This window comes from Liolophura sinensis, chromosome 1 (assembly GCF_032854445.1).
Source record: "Liolophura sinensis isolate JHLJ2023 chromosome 1, CUHK_Ljap_v2, whole genome shotgun sequence".
In the NCBI taxonomy this organism is placed as follows: domain Eukaryota; kingdom Metazoa; phylum Mollusca; class Polyplacophora; order Chitonida; family Chitonidae; genus Liolophura; species Liolophura sinensis.
The window spans coordinates 23,005,801-23,025,974 of NC_088295.1; the positions used below are offsets into that span (position 1 = coordinate 23,005,801).

The following is a 20,174-nucleotide window of genomic DNA, read 5'->3' on the forward strand; positions in this document are numbered from 1 at the left end:
GGTTGGATGAACTTTTTACACAGCCAAGACGGCCTAACATAATTACAACTCAGTTAGCGTAAAATAAACTTTATGACATTAACAAGCCTCAGGATTGGCTATGAACGCACCAAATCATTATGAAAATAAAACTAGTTGACACTTTAAAATCATGACAGAAAACAACAGAAAAAGTTGGGGTATTACATGTGACAAATGAGGGTCAAATGGTACAAATGTAGTCTGTGCCTCATAACAGCTGTCACAATCTTTTAATAGATTTTGTGAGACATATCTGATTCAGCACTATATGGCTGACGCCCATTAAATAAGCAGATAAAAATCAAGAGACAGGGGTATAACATCACATTATCAAACACTAGCTATTTACGAATTGTACACTGGAACAAAGTACACCGGTACATTAAATTAATTTTAATTTGCATTTTGCTTCATTCGAACAGGCATCTTCCTGTTGCATGTTAAAAAACGGTACTGTTGTTAGTCAGCACTTATCTCACATCAAGCTTAATGCTGAACACAACACACAGTAAATTTGGGAACACAATCATCCTGGACAAACTTTCATGCATGTACATCTAAATGTAGGAACACAATCATTCTGGACAAACTTTCATGCATGTACATCTAAATGTAGGAACACAATCATCCTGGACAAGCTTTCATGCATGTTTATCTAAATGTAGGAACACAATCATCCTGGACAAGCTTTCATGCATGTACATCTAAATGTAGGAACATAATCATTCTGCACAAGCTTCTTATAAATGTACATATAGGAACACAATCATCCTGGACAAGCTTTCATGCATGTACATCTAAATGTAGGAACACAATCATCCTGGACAAGCTTTCATGCATGTACATCTAAATGTAGGAACACAATCATCCTGGACAAGCTTTCATGCATGTACATCTAAATGTAGGAACACAATCATCCTGGACAAGCTTTCATGCATGTACATCTAAATGTAGGAACACAATCATCCTGGACAAGCTTCATGCATGTTCATCTAAATGTAGGAACACCATCATCCTGGACAAGCTTTCATGCATGTACATCTAAATGTAGGAACACAATCATCCTGGACAAGCTTTCATGCATGTACATCTAAATGTAGGAACACAATCATCCTGGACAAACTTTCATGCATGTTCATCTAAATGTAGGAACACCATCATCCTGGACAAGCTTTCATGCATGTACATCTAAATGTAGGAACACAATCATCCTGGACAAGCTTTCATGCATGTACATCTAAATGTAGGAACACAATCATCCTGGACAAACTTTCATGCATGTTCATCTAAATGTAGGAACACCATCATCCTGGACAAGCTTTCATGCATGTACATCTAAATGTAGGAACACAATCATTCTGGACAAACTTTCATGCATGTACATCTAAATGTAGGAACACAATCATCCTAGACAAGCTTTCATGCATGTACATCTAAATGTAGGAACACAATCATCCTAGACAAGCTTTCTTGCATGTACATCTAAATGTAGGAACACAATCATTCTGGACGAGCTTCTTATAAATGTACATATAGTTGTTTTGGAAGATAGGTTGAAACACGCCTTACTCATCACAGCCATTTTGTTTTCACATTTCACAATTCTGTACATCAGCTTTTAATCTGGAACCCTTATGAGGCCATGAGATGTGCCACAACAGACAAAGCTGCCTTCTCCATTAATATACACAGATGTATACACATTTGTCCAGTGTTGTCATTTCTTTTGAATCATAAATATACATTTACAACCGCCAATTTTTAGCAAAACTTACATACAAATGTAAGGACATGCATGGTTTAAGATTACTTCTCTCATACCAGATTAATGGAGGGTTGAAATCTAGAATAGCCTATGGAAGCCAAAGCACCTCCCCACTAAGGACCTTCTTCATTTTCTAATTACCCAATAATTTTATTTCATTACATTGTTCTTATCTTGAAACTTCGCAGACAAACAAATTTTGTCAAGACTTCAAATTTATATTAGTTTCTAATTCCATCTTTAGTGCCTAGTTTCACTTAGAAATCTTAATTTATTTAGATGAATACATTGCTACTGAAGTTGTCACAAAGCATTAAGACTTATAGCTGACAGCCCCCTCATGGAGAGCACAATGTTCAGTTTATTTGGCATGTCATGCACAGCAGAGTTCTCATATGTAAATTTCTGACAGAAATTCATTGCAATTCAAATTATGATGAACAAGTGAGCTTACCCTAGATGTTTGCCCGTCAGGCGTACAGCTGATGCAGACAAGTGAGTGTCAGCGCAGTTGTGCGGTTCAGAAGATATATCAGGTCCTTTCTACTGATAACCCTCCACTTTCCTTGTACAGAGAAGTAAACAAAAACCCCTGGCACCCACCCTGTGACAACTCTTGCATCCAAACAAATATCAGTAAATCAATTGCACAGACCATGTCATGTTTTGTTCATTCACACGTCGCCAGGTAAAATGGGTACACTATTTTCAGTACATGCCTAATTATTACCTACTTCATTAAGAGAAAAAATCTGTGTGACTCAGAGTTCTGATCTGAAGATAGACAAAGTCAGCTAAATATACACAGAAAACACCCCAATGAAACACAATAATTACACTTTTTAATACTGTTATAACTGACACATAAACAGGTCCTCTATTTTATGTGGCCAAGGCCCAGAAGTGATCAGACACAAACAAATATACACTCTCTCTTCCATTCACACATCATTTCATTTTTTCTAACTAACACAAGTAAGCCTGTTTGTTTTTAGGAAGCCTAATCAAGTGGTTTTTGTTTTTCTTTCGAATATCACTGATGCAAAAGTCCTTTCTCAAATGAACCGCTTGTCCCGGCACAAAACTAGCAACATTAAAAGAGACTTAATGTCATCCAGCCTTCATGTCACCATGCATGGTGCTTAACACGGCCATTGTTACCACTAACTATATACAGAGATGTGTTCAGGCGCCACTGGTTCAAAGCCGATAAAATCTTGACGACTTGTATAAAAAAATCAAAAGCAAACAAAACTGTCAAAAAATGAAATTATCTTTTATCAAACAAACATGCAAAGTTTTGGACACAGCTCAGTGAGCAAAAAAAAACAGCTGTACAATCTACATCTAAATTAAAATGATACTGATGTAACATAATCATAACACATTTATATATTTTAAAATACCCCCTTTCTATTTTCTGCATAATTTTGTTTGAAACTTTGCATGTTGATGTGGGTGAGATTAACTAAATGTTAATTAAAAGTTCATGATGTTGTTTTTTCTTGGTAAAATTCCCCAGTCAGTGAAAAAGGTTAATGGTTACTTCACACCACCCATATGTACAGCATAAATGGCAAGGGAGATAAAACTTTATCTTACCATCTTTACATGACGTAATTAAAGCAGTGGATCATGAACAGGGAAGCGCTACCCACATGACCCATCCATTTTTTAATTTATCTGAAAAATGTTCTATGCTACATTTAAAAACACTTCAGACATATGACGACAGTCAGGATTATGGGAGGAGGACAGCCTGACTGTCAGTATATGTGGTTGGGCTGAAACTCAAGTCAACCCAGAACAGGTGCTTCAAGCACCATAACACATGGCAGCATACAATTAGTGCTGTATACATAGTTTTAAGTGTTTGGTCAACTGTACATTATTTCAAGCATTAAACTGTTTTATGCAAAAATAAATATTTGCAAAACATTCAAGGTATTTCAAGGGCTATATGATAGACATCCAGCTATTGTACAACCAATACAGCCAATTCAAACTAAACAGCTACAACATTAGGTCATTCACAACAGAGACCCATTTTACTAAGCTGTTGTGATATTATGTCATGGCAAAACATCTTCATGGAAATTACATCAGGCATAAGTTACTACTGCTTCATAATACTCTGGTCCCACTTTCACAACATTTCGTAAATTAGGTTTTCATAACTTTTCTCATCAATGACATTGCCTTATGGCACTATAACCTAGACAACGACTTTTACGAAAATAAGTTATGAGAAATATGATTTACCAAGTTTGGTGAAAGTGAGTGACTGGAATCCTTTTCCGATGACTCAATGAGTAAAGGTTTATCTGGCCTTCACAACTGATAGATTGTAACATCTGTTTGGATATTACACAGTAATATTACACTCTTCTGAAGTACAACAAAAGTAAGCTTTTACACTTCTGAAGAAGTAGACCTGAAAAAAGGGTACTATATAAGTTTGATGACATGCACATAAAGATGAATATGTTTTCATTGTGGTTACTGTACATGACCACTTTCATCATCTAAACCTGTTACATTTGTTGTCTTTTGATCTAAGGTTAAATAGCAGCTTCGATCAGGCGTCACAAAAATACAGTTTTTGAATAGCCATCTTTTTATACAAGCGCCAGGTATAACACAATCAGGCCTTAACAAACAGCCTTTTCAAACTGTTCGATCAAAACACTACACAATTCTAAATTTGGAAAAAGGTTTACACCACTGGCTGACACATAAAAGTGCCAAATACAAATAAATTAAAAACTGCGTGGGGTGTGGTCCACAGCTGCAGTTGTCAAATCTAATGAGAATGAGCTTAACAGCCAAGACTGTTACTAGATCAATTACACCAAATGGGTTATATGGAACAAAACATGTATCTCTCACAGAAAAACCAGACTCCATTAGCTTACTATGTACCTACGTAAATATTTGGCTTGAACGTGATCAATGACAGACCTTATACTACAGAGGTTAGAGAGAAAATGGTTGCTCATTAAAACACTGTAAACCAAAATAAAGGAAAAAATTTTCTGCGATAAGCTGGAACACTTATTCTCCTTGAAAACTGCCCTGTCAGGGAGCAGATGGATGTAAAAGCAATACAAGTAAAAGAATTAGCTAATTGTTTATTTACTTCAGTGTGAATGTCTGACATGAAACAAAGGCTCCAACACAAGACAGATCTTAAGATAATATACATCTATATATATACACACATACAAATAACTCACCGATCCCTGCTTTCAACCCAAATATTCCAACTGAATCGCAACTGCAAGTTAAAATACTACTCAGCCAATCAGGAAATTTGATACTTGTTGATGCCTCCACATTGACCATCAAGCAAACAAGTATGGCAGGGAACACTTTCACTGGATACGATTATTCTTGGTGTGTTGGGTCAATTATACTTCAATGCTCAGACAAGTGACTTAAAGTACTGGCTAACTATGAACAACCGTCAGGCCTTTTACAAAACTGATAAAATTATTGAATTTCTGCAGGTTTTGCAGGTGTTTCTCCCTAGAAGTCATCCCACTGTAAATATTCTTGAGTACAACATGAAACACTAATACAGTAATAAGTAAACAAATACTGCAATCAAATAAAAAACAACATTTTCAATAAAAAAGGCACTATATTTAGGCTTCATTGTGTTGACATGCCCAGATTTTCAAAGTGTAGACATCTGCATAATAAGACGATATACATTTCGGCTCTTACAGCTGTTGCACAGGACATCTGAATGATGGATTGACAGGGTAAAAGTTGCGTAATAATCTGTGGGAAAAATGAACTGACACTTCCTGTGTACAAACTTTCATTTTGCAACACACCCTCAGTATCTGATGGATGCCATCCTTCCTTCACAGTTTTACCAATGATAGTGCCAGACATAAATATACACAAAACAAACAACATATTAGAGGAATGGATTGGGGCTACAGACATATGTCAACATGAATCAGTGCAGGTTGTATCAAGACCAGCCTTATCAATCAACATCAACAAAGATTTGAAAAAAGTCAGTCAGTAGCTAAAAATAGTGTGTGTCTCTTGCCTTACAGACACAGGATCAGGAACTGATAACTTACCAAATCAAATTTACCCTACACTGTTTTTTTTATTTTTAAACATAAACGTTTTAAAATTTACAATCTGTTAAAGAGATGTTTTGGCTCAACTGGTCATCAGACCAGGTAAAAAAATTTTGGGTTAAAGTACTTGTACGCATACCAAACAAATACAGTTTAAAATTTCAGCTTAGCCTAAAACTGTCTAGCTTACAAAGTAATCAATTAGCAAAGATACTTTATCCTCTTGTTACATGTCAGTGTAGCTGTCAATGAGACAGACTCAATGATTACTGACTGGTACAGCAACCTAATGCCCTCACAGCCCTCACAAACACCCACATACTCCTCCAACCAAAAACCTCACCAACCTCATATAAGTGAAAAATTCCTCAGAACCATCAGTATCAAATAAACAAATGGAATACATACACAACTTCTGCCATCACTGGTCATAATAAAGAATATTATTAGATTTACATATAAAGACTTTTCAATTTATCAAAAAATCAAAAGATGAAACATGAGAGTGATTATTTTTATTATGACAGCTATATTGTAATGAAAACTGAGCAATGCAGATAATTAACCTAGCACCAGTTGAGATTCCCTTGATTCACTAATTTAATAGTGTGGTATATTGTCAAAACAAACTCAGCTTTTCCTGACTTGGAGTTAGCCAAATGAAAGCGTTTATGCAACCGTTAAATTACATAGAGAAGTCTGTGAAAAGACAGCACAGCTTGTGAATGGCTGCACAGACAAAAGCATCTATCATAACCAGAATGATAACAAAAACCTGTATTCAATTAACACTTATAGTAAAGATGCAAACACTAAGAAAATTGCAGAGGATAATCATTTAAATCCCTCATTTTAAGTGTGCCTTAGGCTTAAAATTATTCCGATACAAGGAGTCATCAGCTTTCTCAGTTAAAGCACCCGAGGGGTTAAAAACCCTTGGTTACACTGGCCCTCAATTGTCATTTCACACCACACACAATGAAAGCTTGTAAACAACATATACTGACAACAACTTATGATATAAGCTTTGAAACCACACATCAATGCAGTTATTTCAGGTTTACAAAATATAGAATACTGTTTGCCTGTTAGTGTGACTTTATGTGTGAAACAGACTCACACACAAGGAAAAACCAGTTGCAAAACAAAAACTTTCCAACAAAGCTACATCCATAAAGGGTAAAGTTTGTATAAAAAATATATATTATTTATTTACTTGATTTGTGTTTAACACCCTGCGCAATAATTGTTTACATAAATGCCAGATGTCTGGTTTAATTATGGGTTGAAGAAGCTGGAGAAATCACAAATCACAGAGAAAGCTGGATTCAAACATGTTACCTCATTAGTCAAGGGCTTGATAGTTGCAACGAGTCTATACTTTAACCATCTGAGCCGGTGATACCCCTATTAAAATAGATTCAACTTACAGTATAAAATGTATCATGTGTGCTTATATAAATTCTAAACCAGCGAATTAAGTGCCATGTTTTTTTTTAATTTTCAAGCCTTAGTTACGACATTACTTGGCCATAAACTCATACCGGTACCTCCACTAAACACTAATGACAGTTAACTCTGCAATGTGATAATATGTAAATGTGCTTATAAATATTAGAATGTTTCATCACAACAAAATAAAGAAGAAGAGAATTGTGTGACACATTTAATGCAATTGGTAGCATCCAGTTCATATCTCTAAATACCCTATTAGTATTATTATATTGACACATAAATCACACATTTGATCAGCACAAAGTAAGGCTAAATTTATAACACTAAATTTGGAAACACTACCTGAAGAAGTATGGCTTCTACATTGTTGAGGTAGACAGACCGACAAACCGCCATTGTGACAACATCTATTATCCCTTCAGCATTATATCAGAGGTTTACAGGATAAAAATGAGGAAGTCTCTACATTGAACCCAGGTTAATTAGTGATGTGACTATAAGAGTTACATACATGGCCTCAGACACTGCTTTTCCAAAACTGGTTCCAGGTTGGTTTGGAATGTACATCGCAAAAAAACTTAAAGCATGATGTACAGGCAATACATGTTTATGATACAACAAAACCAGTCTGATTTCGTTTTTTCTCTATGGAATATTAGCTCTTCAGCTTAATTTTAAATTAAACTTGAAAAAACACAACGGTATCACATGGCCTGGAGGCATTTTATACGTACGTGAAACGATACTTGATTGGATTGTCATTAAAAAAATTGTGTGGCGAATGAAAGTGGAGATGCCACGATATGGATTCAAGCAGCTCGAGGTACGTGGAGTGGTTATTGGGGCCGCTACCCGTGTCATACCATTGAGACAAACTTGCTCAACTCTGCCTGTGGTGGAGCAGCCATAAATATGGCGTACCCAAATATTTCTCAACCAACAGTCAGGCTCAAGAAGAGTAGTGTTGTCAAGATCTTGACTTGTCAACAACAACATTACCCTTCTTGAAAGTTTTCAGATCAAAATTACTGTGCTGAGTTCTTCTCACTTAAGCTATGGGGTCAGATATAATATGTACAAACATACTTAGTTGAATAACAAAACAGCGTCAGCTGGCGTCATTTTCGCTTGGTTTACCACTGATAACTTTTCACGCACACGTCGGTCTTCGACTTCAACCTGCCGCCATCTGGTTTGAGGTAATGAATATTCAGTATACTTTCTGTGATCTGATTGGTGCTAAGAATTTCTGATTTCATTGACCACCGAATGTGGGAGGGACTTCTGTCGCCACACCCTGATTCAGTCACGATCTGTTTTGTTAAAATATTGCGAAAGTTCATTTCATTTACATGTATAAAGTCGTTGCGCCCTAAAATATAATGCAGAACTAAACCAACGGAAAGGGTGATGGAGCATGTGTACACAGAAAACGTGACTTGTGAAGAAATTAAATAAAGAAAATGTTCTGATGTTTTCGTGCTTATTCAAGTACATGGAGAACTACATATGATATGAATTATAGACCCGTGCAGTTCATTGGATTTGTGTCAGCCATGAATAAATAAAATAAATTTAGCCTAAATGACGGTCCACTCATAAAAATAGCAACATATATCTGGAAAATATAACTGATATATAGGCCTACATGCGCGGCGTCACCAGGATCGAGGGTTCGTCGGTGCGAACCACCCTTCATCCGAATGAAACTGAACTCGTAGATCTAGAGAGACAAAGACGACGGGAAGAGGTCTTTACGCACAGAAAAGTGTTTTAACTACAGCTGCATTGTGCTAGTATAAATAACGGTAGAACTACTGAATTTCAGCTTAAGCATGGAGGTCTATACGGTACCTCCATAGTTCAAACAAACTGGTGACCTATCACCATGCATCGTGTCAATAGAGACTTCATGCTGGCTTCACATACACCCCTTTACCCTAAAATTACATTATTGGATATTGTCTCTCTCAAGATATATAAATTTTATTTGATCCAATTAAATTGAGATTGTGAGAACAACTGATCCATTATTTTAACAATTCAGTGCTCACTTCTATAGCTGTTAATTTAAGATCACATTCAAGTATAGGTGATTGCAGGAGTGTGCAAGAATGTCAAACAAACTAAACGTATGCAGGGAGAGAGAAGACTGACGTTGTAAATCTTTGCAACTTATGTGCCTACACAGTCGGATACAATGCTACTTATAATATGTACAATGAGAAACATTTGTACGTTTTCTGTAGATAAATATTGTAAGATTCATTCATTTTTTTATGTTGTTACACACTACATTCACATCAAAATGAGCGGAGGTGGAGCTTTTTAATGCGGGGTACAATAGCCTAATATTACATAATAATATTTACCTAAAACTTGTCACTTTTAATACAGTGCAATTGATTTCTGCATTCTTTTCCAATATTTATTTCTTTTTGTGTGGTTTGACGCCAAGGTCGGAAGTAAATATAATAGCTGTGGAAACCTAGCTAGCAGGCTCCAGTCCAGTGATACAGGGCTCTTACTTAATACGTACTAAGCAAGTATAGTAGGGCTTGGTGGGTTTGCAGGCCCTCGAGAGAACAACCACCCTGCGCCAAATATATGAAACCGTCTTCCTGCGCACCATTGTCGAACGACCTGCAGAACACGCGATCTTTGGCAAAGGGTCGATGTGCTGCCTCGCGTATAACGATGACAGTACGTGCGCACAGAGTTATTCCCCTTCATGCATTTGAAGCGGACTGTAGTTCCATGTGAATCCACTATTGCTTGGTTTCTACATCTGTGTTGCTACATTATCAGGAAATTAGGCCAAGCGAAAATCAACCTTGAAGTCTTCTATGGGAAACAGACAGTCAATGAAGACAAATCATGGGGGAAAAAAGCACAAAAACAAGAATAAGCATGTCGACTTCATACTCTGGGATTCCTTCTACGAGGTACGGGCAGATTTTCCTCTCACAAAATACGGCACCAGCGTGGCTTGGGATTTTTATGTCAAAAGTCTTTTGTTGTGCGACGCAAATCATCTGTGACCTAATTTGTCTATACATTGTGACGTCGCGTTGATGATGCTGCAGAGAAATGTCCAGTGTGACTGAAATGAAGTAGTATATCGCATTTCGGACTTGTATCCCATTCAGACCGATTTCCTCCCATTCCCCCATCCTCAAAGTATATAGTTTATTTCAAATTAGAAGATCAGCACAAAGACTTTATGGTATCTTCTGTACATAGTAAGTCTCCGTAGACATCAAAATCTACTCTTCATATTTTTCTTTTTTCTTTTATAAAGTCAGGGTTTTATTTGACCACTAATAAATTTAATTTACTATTCATCGCTTGTCATGTTCTGCCATCAATCAACCCATCAAACATAGTATAAATGACTGCAGCTCCTGGCAAGCAACATCATGGAAATAAACATCTTACACGATTATGGCATTGTATTTTTATTTTGATTACATTACAGTTTTAATTTATCAACACTTATTCTCACACCATCCTGTGACATTACCTATATTGTGCAAGATCCCACCACCCCGCCCCGTACATTTGAACTATATAAGTTGTCAATATGACAAGTACAAAGTCGTCCACAGGCTGGATATACAAGCAGTGCTTGGATAATCTCCTCTTACTCTGTATTTAAGTATTTAATCCTTAATATAACTGTTATTAATAGTCAATGATAAGGATAGCAACCTAGAGCATCATTGCACATAACAGTCTATACATGTATCTGGATAAACTTAGACCATTCAGGTCTCTGTGGCTTGACTAAGTAGTTAAAGGATTTCTCATCTCATAAAAAATGCTTTTCATCATTAATTTTAATCCTTTCTTGGGGTCACATTCACTATTTCATACTGTTAAGTAGGCAGAGACAATAGAGGCTACTTCAGTGTCATAATTACAGATTTTCAAGAAGTAGCATGGCATGACATATCTTATTCTTTATTGAAAATTTGCAGCATTCTCTCAAGTGAAAGACATTGACACCTCCTTTTGTCCAGATTTCTGCAGTCTCCATTGGAGCTAAAAGAATGAGAGTCTATAAAGAGACATTACATATACCCTCGATACCATGTGAGGACATTCAGGGGGCGTAATTAGTTTCTTCTGGTAGATAAGGCTGCAAGCATGAATCTATCACTTTACAACACTGTCCCACTGTGATGTCATGTGCAAACAATTCAATTACAGATTCAGTCTGAACATGTTATAAGGTTCAAAAGTCCTGTAGAAGTCTGTAAAACATGCATAGTCCACGTGACTGTATTTGCCAATATGCACTAGAATCAGGAAAACTGAATCTGACCGCATTGAAACCATAGCAAAGGCTGTTACGATGTTTGTTGACAGAAAACAGGAGACAGGAGACACTATTTCTTTACAATTTGTATAACATCTTCATCATTCACCAAATGTTGAATGCCAACTCTCTGTGGGCTGTATTTAGCACTTGTTCCCTGAAATTGTAAAAATTCAGACTTTTTTACGTTGCCATACAGGCAAACATTATACATGAGTAAAATAAACAACACAATTTTTTGGCTATATGTGTATATATGACATTTACTCTACAACATTTCTTTTACTAAATAAATTAAAAGCCTCACACACTTACATATATCGCACATGAGTGAATAAAAGATGTTACTGTACAGTTTAAGATATTTGTCTGAACTTAACCAAGCATGGAGAAACACCTCTAGAAGTCTTTCTTCTGTCATAAACAAGCACTTGTGTACAGCGACCTGGAACTCCAGTAGCAGATTTAACTTAAGTACTTACCCATATTAAAGCATACTTGAAGCCGTCCACTAGACTTCTATGTACAGCATGGCACTGTCAGGAAAATAAACATGGATCTGATTAACAAACTTTATCTTCACAGAAAAAAACGTCATCACAAAAAACGTAAAAAAGTGTTTTACTCTATGATCATAATGCAAAGTCGGGACTTACCACATGTTCCACAGTAGCACCGGCTCTCAGAATCAAGCCACCCTCGAAGTCAGGCCGCTCTGTAATGAAACAACATAACATTTTCAGTATTTTTATCATGTTGTGCATGAACATAAATTGTCTGCACAAGACTGAGTTTAACAGCAAATATGTACATGCGGTCGCTGTGAGTTCAAGTCTAGCTCATGCTGGCTTCCTCTCTGGCCATACGTGGGGAGGTCTGTCAGCAACCTGCAGATGGTCGTGGGTTTCCCTTCGGGCTCTCCCCGGTTTCCTCCCACCATAATGCTGGCCGCCATTGTAGAAGTGAAATATTCTTGAGTACGATGTAAAACACCAATCAAATAAATAAATAAATAAATTTACAAATATGTATATATACAATGTTGTATCAAGGACAGAAACATTTATCCGATATCAGGCCCATTTATCCCATTTATCATACAAACTACTCCTTTTTTTCTGGAAGAGCAATGGTGATGTAGGGGATGTGTATATTTCCACGCAATGCCGCTGATGCCACATTCAGCCGATGACGCCTAACCAATATGAGAGTTACTGACCTCATATATTTCTGTATCACGTTACTCAGTAAACGTATGCCTAATAATACAGTGTAGCCTGGCTATAAGGCGCCTTAATATAGCACATAATCGGATATACGCGAGACAAATCTTATCCCTCAAAAATCTGTGGTGTGTTTTCATGTGAGAAGGCCTAGATTTCCAATGATAACAGCTAAAACTGCAAAACGAATAAAGGTTTTTCACCAAGAAATATACGTAAATAACATGACATCATTCACTTCATTTTCCTAGGTGTTATTTGATATTTAAGATTTAATCTTTTGAATATTACATGAGTAAAAGGATTTTTCTATAACTCATGGAATAGGTTGTAACTGGTAACAAGTCCGATTCCAAAGGCACGTGTGACATTGTTGTTGCAGTATTACTTCCGCGTGTGAGTGGCTCTCATCAGCAATACAGGGACACATTTTGCTCACTGTGACATGCCTCCATAATAATGGGATTAATATCTATACACTTTCAGTTAATGAAGAAACTTTACCAGGCATGCCGACATGTGAGAGTTGAGATGAACTCACTCTAACATTTGAGAACAGTTTCTTAAGTTTTTCCTCTTTCCTTCATTTAATGCATTGATTTATCATGACATATACGTTAAGATTGTGAACATTATTTGTTTATTTTTTTCGTCAGTAGCTATAACACAGTCGCAGCCTTTTTTATTTTAAAAAAATAAAGTGGACAAAACCACGTTAACCCATCATTACGCGATGCCAGGCTAGTATCACAGGATATGATTAGTTGGACAGCACCCATAGATGCTTGTGATCCGTACAGGACTTGTATGTGCAATATGTGGTTCTGCAGGGCAGCATGAGGTGAACATGAGTTCAAGCTAAGTTCAGTTTGTACCTACCTCCTCTCTTCTTTGTGTAGACCCGTACTAAAGCCAGGGACAACCAAACTCTGTCCAGGAAGTAGTCCAGATTAAGCTTCATATTACAGCTGCCAAATAGAAAACACATTCATAAAAGTTTTAAATATGTAACACTGAATACAGATCTGCCTAAAACCAAAAGCACTTCAGGAGGCTGAATATTACCCAGAAGAAAGGCTGATACACAGATAACTTACTTTCTCTGTATTATGTTTCCGATTAAAGTTTTTCAATATGTATTTTTAGTTCCAAATGCCTGAGCTCTGAATAACATTGCTACAAAATTTTAACTTCTGCCTGTCTTGAATTGTAAGGACACTAAAGCTGTGAGGAAGAGCAAAGCCAGTTTATATTATTGATGTATCATCAAATTTAATTCTGTGTCCACAGACTAATGTACCAACTCACCTCACAACAACAGAATAGGGTCTTCTAGCAATCTTGTCCACCTCCTCTATAGATATCTGATCTATCTTATTATACACCTGAATGGAAAAAACATGCGTTCCTGAAGCTAATTACCATAATTCATTCATTTATATGGCTGGTATTTTATGCCATACACAAAAATAGTTCACATATTACAATCACTGTGGTATAAAATATAACAGAATGGACCATAAAAATCTACGTGTGGATTAAAGAAACCTTAAAGATCCTATAAAGTAACCAATACTCCATCTGGTCAGGTAACTGACAAAGTTTCTGACAGGCCATTCAAGCAAGCATCGTTACTGCTCTAATGGGTGTGGTCTGAATTACACATGCTGGGCCAGTTAGCACATTTCAGTCAATGAACATGACATATTGGCCAAGCTACCAACTATACAGCTAAACTAATGTCACATCAGAGACCTCCTATTCATGCCTACATTAGGCACATATCCTGTTACTCAGTGTACATGTAGTCATACTTGTAATTTGGAAAGACGTATTTCATGCTCACATAGACAAGGCACGTTGACCCTGTTATTGAGCAGAAAGGTATAAGAGTTAAACACATTTCATACTCACATATAGACAAGGCATGTAGACCCGGTTTCCAAGTAAGACATCCACAAACTCATCTGAGTTACAGTCTTCTCTGAACAGCACCTCAGCATTAAATATTTCTGCAGTCCTGTCAAGGGTCATTAAATTTCTAAAAAGAAGTCCATCACAGTAACAGGAATCTTTTACAGGAGTTGAAGCATTTTTTTATAATGTACAGATTGGCATGGTCAAGTGGCCTTCAAAGAATGTGCGAAAAAAATGTCATATGAAACCTGAAAATGGAGAAAACTTTGATGATCAAGGCTGGGATTGAATTTTCATGTGGTTAGGAGCTGCAAACTTACTCACAGAGCTGTGTTTTGTTTCCTCTCTTGAAATTTTAAAACAGCTAGTTACAAACTGTAGTACATGCATTCACAAGCAACAAGAAATAACAGTCAGTTCTCAATACATCAAATTCCTGAACACTTTGGCTGCAACACTGAAGGATACTGTACTCATGTAAGATCATTTGTACCATCTTCTCATTGATTTTGGTAAGTGTCAACGTTGAGTTGTAGGAAATACCACCTCCTTTCTTTTGCTGAAATGCAAAACAAAACATCAATGACAAAACCCACAAAACATACAGATCTATTTGAGTTTTACACAGACATGTTTCTTAAATCTTTGAATAATGCAAACTATGAAAGTGACCTAATTGTTCCTACTCTTTATTATTACCTTGAAATAAATGTTAGGTTTCCTCTTGTTAAGTCGTATACCAACACTTTCCAACTCTGCCTCCAGAAGTTCTCTGCAAAGTTCAAACATATCATCAGTTTCACCAGCAGTTCATAATCTTCCTCATTAGATTTTTAACAATATTGCAAATGAACACTTTAACAAGCCATCCTTAAAAAAATTCTTTTTGTGGTGTGATCTGGCAGTAGAAGTACCCTATCAGTAAACAAAATGGTAGAAAGAACAATGTGTAAACATTTTTGTTTTAATTCCAGATAATTTGTTTTTACATGTTTTGAAAGTGAACAAAAAGGGAAGTTACTGATGTCTAAACTACATGTATTTCTTCAAGTTTTTAAGATAAGTATTTCAAAAGATTTTTTCTCCATCCATCAAATGTAATCCATACATGATAGACTCACCGATTTTAAATGAGTATGTACAAAATCCCTTCAATTTTTTTACTATTATTTTAGAATGAAATCAGCCTTGTCTGTGCATGAGTTAGCAGTGAAAATGAGTAAAGAAGTTCCTAGAATTTATAATGCCAGTCACTTGATAACTCTTCAAACTTTAGAATCATTTTGACACAGTAACTAGTATATGTATGAGTCGGATATTTACTGAAAGGCAATAATTTGAACTTTTCTAGTAAATGTAGAAAATTTGCCATTATGTATATTTGCCATCAATCTCCAGCATCTTCAAATATGCTGACGACACAATACATTTTTTTCTGGGTGCTCACCTCTGTTTTTCTCCCTTTGTTGCATCTAACATCATGACTACAAGATCTGCAGTTCTGGCAACCGCAATAACCTGTCTACCTCTTCCCTTACCTGATAAAAAAAACTATCACATTTATCAGTTCCAACTGCATTACTAAGCATATCTATGTTGATATTACTATCACTACCTACCTGAGGCCAAATCATGACAGTCCTTAATTGGCAAGTAACACCATCGTTTACAAATTTAGCAATTATGAGTTACATTTATTTATTTATACATCATTGGCTTATCATTATGATGGGAGGAGACCGAGTACAGCCTGGCAAAAAGTGGTACATACAATTTTAGAGGAAGTCAACATGAGCTGGACTGGAACTCGAAGTGATCCCATTGGCGAGAGACTCCAGGTCCTAATAATTGTGCTATGCTACCACACTAACTAATAGGAAATATAATGAGTTACAAAAAAATGCCTGATGACCTTTACATCAGAAGTTAATGACATATTTTCTGATATTAATATTTAGCCAGGTACACTTTTACACTTTTTCCACAATACATGTCATATTGGTGTTCTCAACAAACTGCATGTAAGACCACACCTTTGATCGCTTACTGTCTCCAAGAATCCTGGAATAATGGATTAAGGGCAATCCTGAAATTCCATTTTTCAAGAATGGGATGGATCCCACTTCATGTGTGAACTACACTTTGAAAGGCAAGTCACTTGACCACCCCATCACGGTGTTTTAAATTAGGTACTACATAAGTTTATATTACGCATTATGAGCAAAAAATCAGCACGTATTTTGAATGAGTACTTCACAAAATTCAGAAAGAAAAGCATAATGGGTGCAGGTGAATCTTAAAATTGAAACTTAAAATTGAAGCTTACAGTATCACTTTGATACTTACATTCCTGAATAATGATCCTCACAGACTTTTCCAAGGTTGTCTAAGTGAATTATTCCCATCCATTATGATCCAAGCTGTCATTAATTATGATTATGGTTGGAGGAAACGGGGCTAGCCCAGGGGAACCCACGACCATCCGCTGGTTGCTGCAAAACCTTCCCACGTACATCCGGAGAGGAAGTCATTATGAGCTGGACTTGAACTCACAGCGACCGCATTTGTGAGAGGCACTAACCAACTGAGCCAGGGAGGCCCATCATTAATTTTTAACTTCAGGGCCATACAGTAAATTAATATTTCATCGTACAGAAGTTTATTTTTCTACTGCAGAGCAGTAAACAAGGATATTAAGCTGGATGCGATTTTAACCATTACACTAACCTGAAGCAGCTCCCTCAATAATTCCTGGGAGATCTAACAACTGAATGTTAGCACCATGATACTGCAAAACAAAAAAGATCCATAAAATGTCAGATAAGGTGTCAGATAGGTCCTGCAGAAAATCTCAAAAGGAAATATTGAAATAAGTGGCTATCCACGAGAGGACACATAACAGTAGTAATCCTAAATTTCACCAGAAAACAATGGCACAACGTTAGTAAATACCTCTGCTAAGCTATGCAGTTCTGTTTTTACCCTGATTTGTATATAAACATGTACTTTGCTTGGTAAGGCCTTTCAAATTTTATACACCAATTTAAATGAAACCTTACACTTTAGGTTCTCATGTTCCCTGATACAGTAATTTTGTTCACATCTGATCACGACAAACTCTGGTCACTTACTAACAGCACTCTCTCATCGTAAAATAATTCAAGTCTCATTTCTATAAAATTATGCTTAGCCGAACTGCCCGGTAGCAATGACTGCATTTATTTCTAACATTCAGTTAATATGCAAACAATAATGTGTTTATTAATATATTACCTCAATCACACCAGGAATACAAGTCAGTGTTGTAAACTCATATGATGCTGATGCCGAATGGGTGGACGTCAAAGTGTTCAGCAATGTAGACTATAATACAAATAAAGAAAGAAAATTTCATGAAAGTCAAGCATTAATATGAACTATTTGCCACCTGAAAGATTCTCGAAGAGCCTTACATGTACCAAGGCAGCATAGATTACTGCATTTCACCTGAGGTTTAGCATTCTTCAAGAGCTTGATTCTGATTGATTTATCCATCCCAAAGTTTTTTGTAAAGTTTGATTAATTCCTTATCAGAAAAACTTAAGTGTTGGAACCAAAAGTATCATATTATGGCCTTTGTCTGCTTCAGGAAATGCATTTTTACATACCAAACTTTAGGTCGAATACATTTCTACAAGCCATAAAATATATCCCCCCTGGAACTGACAAAGTAAATATGCAATGCTATACCTGGTTACTATTTCCCTTTTACTGCTAGAAAGATCCTAAATGAAACAACCCATGTGATTACCTTGCCGACTGAAGGAAACCCAATCAATGCAACCCTGGCATCTCCACTTTTCATAACATCAAATCCCTCACCCTGAGAACAATAGAAACAATTTGTACACATAAACTGACTTGGTGACGACAAATGTTTCATAACTTTACTGACTTAAGATTATGAACAATATACATGTACGACTTGTTTATTGTCACATTTAATGTTGCATCCACTGTTTCAGGCAAAAAAAAAAACATTTAGAAACTAAAGAGCATCATTTATTGTTGCTATTTCTTCAAATGAAGATTGAAAAAGACTTTTACATTTTTTCATTGATTGTAGCTGTTGGATCCCCATGTCATCCTATTCTCAAAAACATCGAAATCGACATTAACAAATCCCCCTCTACCAATAAACCTGCCATTGTCACCCACATCATGTTTCATACTCGAATCTCTCGCAAGGTATGTGCTGTTCGAGATTTCTTCCAATGGTGCTTATTATTGAGAATTTGTTTTGTAATTTTTGGTTTGTTTTTATTTGCCTTCAAATATAAGGGTGCTCTGGTCAATGGATTTCATTGTCAACAGTCTATCCTTCCAAGAGCCACCTCACACTTTGTCAGAGGTTTTAATTAAAAAAGTGACACACATAGGTTTCACGTGAATGAAATATAAGTTAAAAGATGCTTTACTGCTTCAGCATTTGACATTTCTACAAGCCAGCTGATCTGGGGAATCAGTGCATCTTAATCATTAGGATGGGCTTAATTTTACAAGGGAAGGAAAGTGAAAATTTCCTGCTGGACCACGCAGATGACTGTTCAAGGCCCCTGTCCAACTGGGCTACCTTTTGAGAAGCCTTTCCTTGTGGCTCTAGTAGCTGCTGTCTGTACTTGGCTAGTTTTGCTTTCAGGAGACCCAAGTGGTACTCGGTAGCTGTGAATCAAACAATACAATTAGCAAATACACGTAAGTAATACACCATATGAATCGTATTTACACAACACCATTTCACCACTGACATCCAGACTAAAATATTTAAGTTTCATTACACTTACTCTAATTTCAATAGCTTACATTTCAATTCCAATCTGAATTCAGATAATTATGTTAATTTGACTGGTGGGGAAATTAACTATTGGACTATCGTTCGCTTCAATTTCCAACTTCGACAGTCATGTCACTGACATCTACGCCATGTACATGGTGGACATCAATCACACCTTTGTTTTTCTGGGTCCGAGCAATCTCCTTCTCAATTTCACTGATCTTTTCTAAAATGCCCATCTTTCTAACAAGATTTTTCTGTCAAGGCGACAACAGTTGCACTGCACACATGTGGACGAATGTTTTCTGAATCAGCAATGCCCTCTACATCGTGCTCTCCGCTCAGATACTCTTCACTTGCTACAACAGGGGCACTTTATTTCACTAACATCCCTGCAACAGCACAGTTGGAACGTTGTTACGTCCCCTTGGTTGACCAAATTTCATGACTGGACATTTACTTAACAAGGACTTAGTGTATAAACATGCGCACCTGGATAACGAAGCGATCTTAAGTCAAAATTTGAAATCACTTTACAGTGTTATTGTTATTTCTT

At 36.5% G+C, this 20,174-nt stretch overlaps 2 protein-coding genes across 2 annotated transcripts in view; both read right to left on the reverse strand.

Annotated features, from left to right (window-relative positions):
• Nucleotides 1-8,523, reverse strand: part of LOC135461548 (unconventional myosin-XV-like) — an 81,793-nt gene extending 73,270 nt beyond the window's left edge. The window contains exon 1 of the mRNA XM_064738694.1: nt 8,431-8,523. The gene's annotated coding sequence lies outside the window, so the exon portion shown is untranslated. The remainder of the gene's footprint in view (nt 1-8,430) is intronic.
• A 2,382-nt stretch (nt 8,524-10,905) lies between these two features.
• Nucleotides 10,906-19,938, reverse strand: LOC135473411 (developmentally-regulated GTP-binding protein 2-like). The gene is made up of 14 exons (XM_064753264.1): nt 19,794-19,938; nt 19,418-19,506; nt 18,596-18,667; nt 18,079-18,168; nt 17,533-17,593; nt 16,253-16,343; nt 15,505-15,577; nt 15,274-15,364; nt 14,803-14,900; nt 14,197-14,273; nt 13,768-13,856; nt 12,322-12,380; nt 12,148-12,201; nt 10,906-11,822 (listed from the first exon to the last, which is right to left on the reverse strand). Exons 1-14 carry the CDS (start codon nt 19,855-19,857, stop codon nt 11,736-11,738), a joined length of 1,095 nt encoding a protein of 364 aa, XP_064609334.1. The 5' UTR covers nt 19,858-19,938; the 3' UTR covers nt 10,906-11,735.
• Nucleotides 19,939-20,174: the final 236 nt, after the last annotated feature.

Bases quoted from the DNA above. Each gene is read 5' to 3' on its own strand.
- LOC135473411 (XM_064753264.1), bottom strand. From the start codon at position 19,857: ATGGGCATTTTAGAAAAGATCAGTGAAATTGAGAAGGAGATTGCTCGG. The intron at 15,578-16,252 runs GTGAGCACCCAG...TGAACTTTGCAG, and splicing joins ACAAAGGGAGAAAAACAGAG to AGAACTTCTGGAGGCAGAGT. The intron at 14,274-14,802 runs GTGAGTATGAAA...TTTTCCATTCAG, and splicing joins TCTACATGCCTTGTCTATAT to GTGTATAATAAGATAGATCA.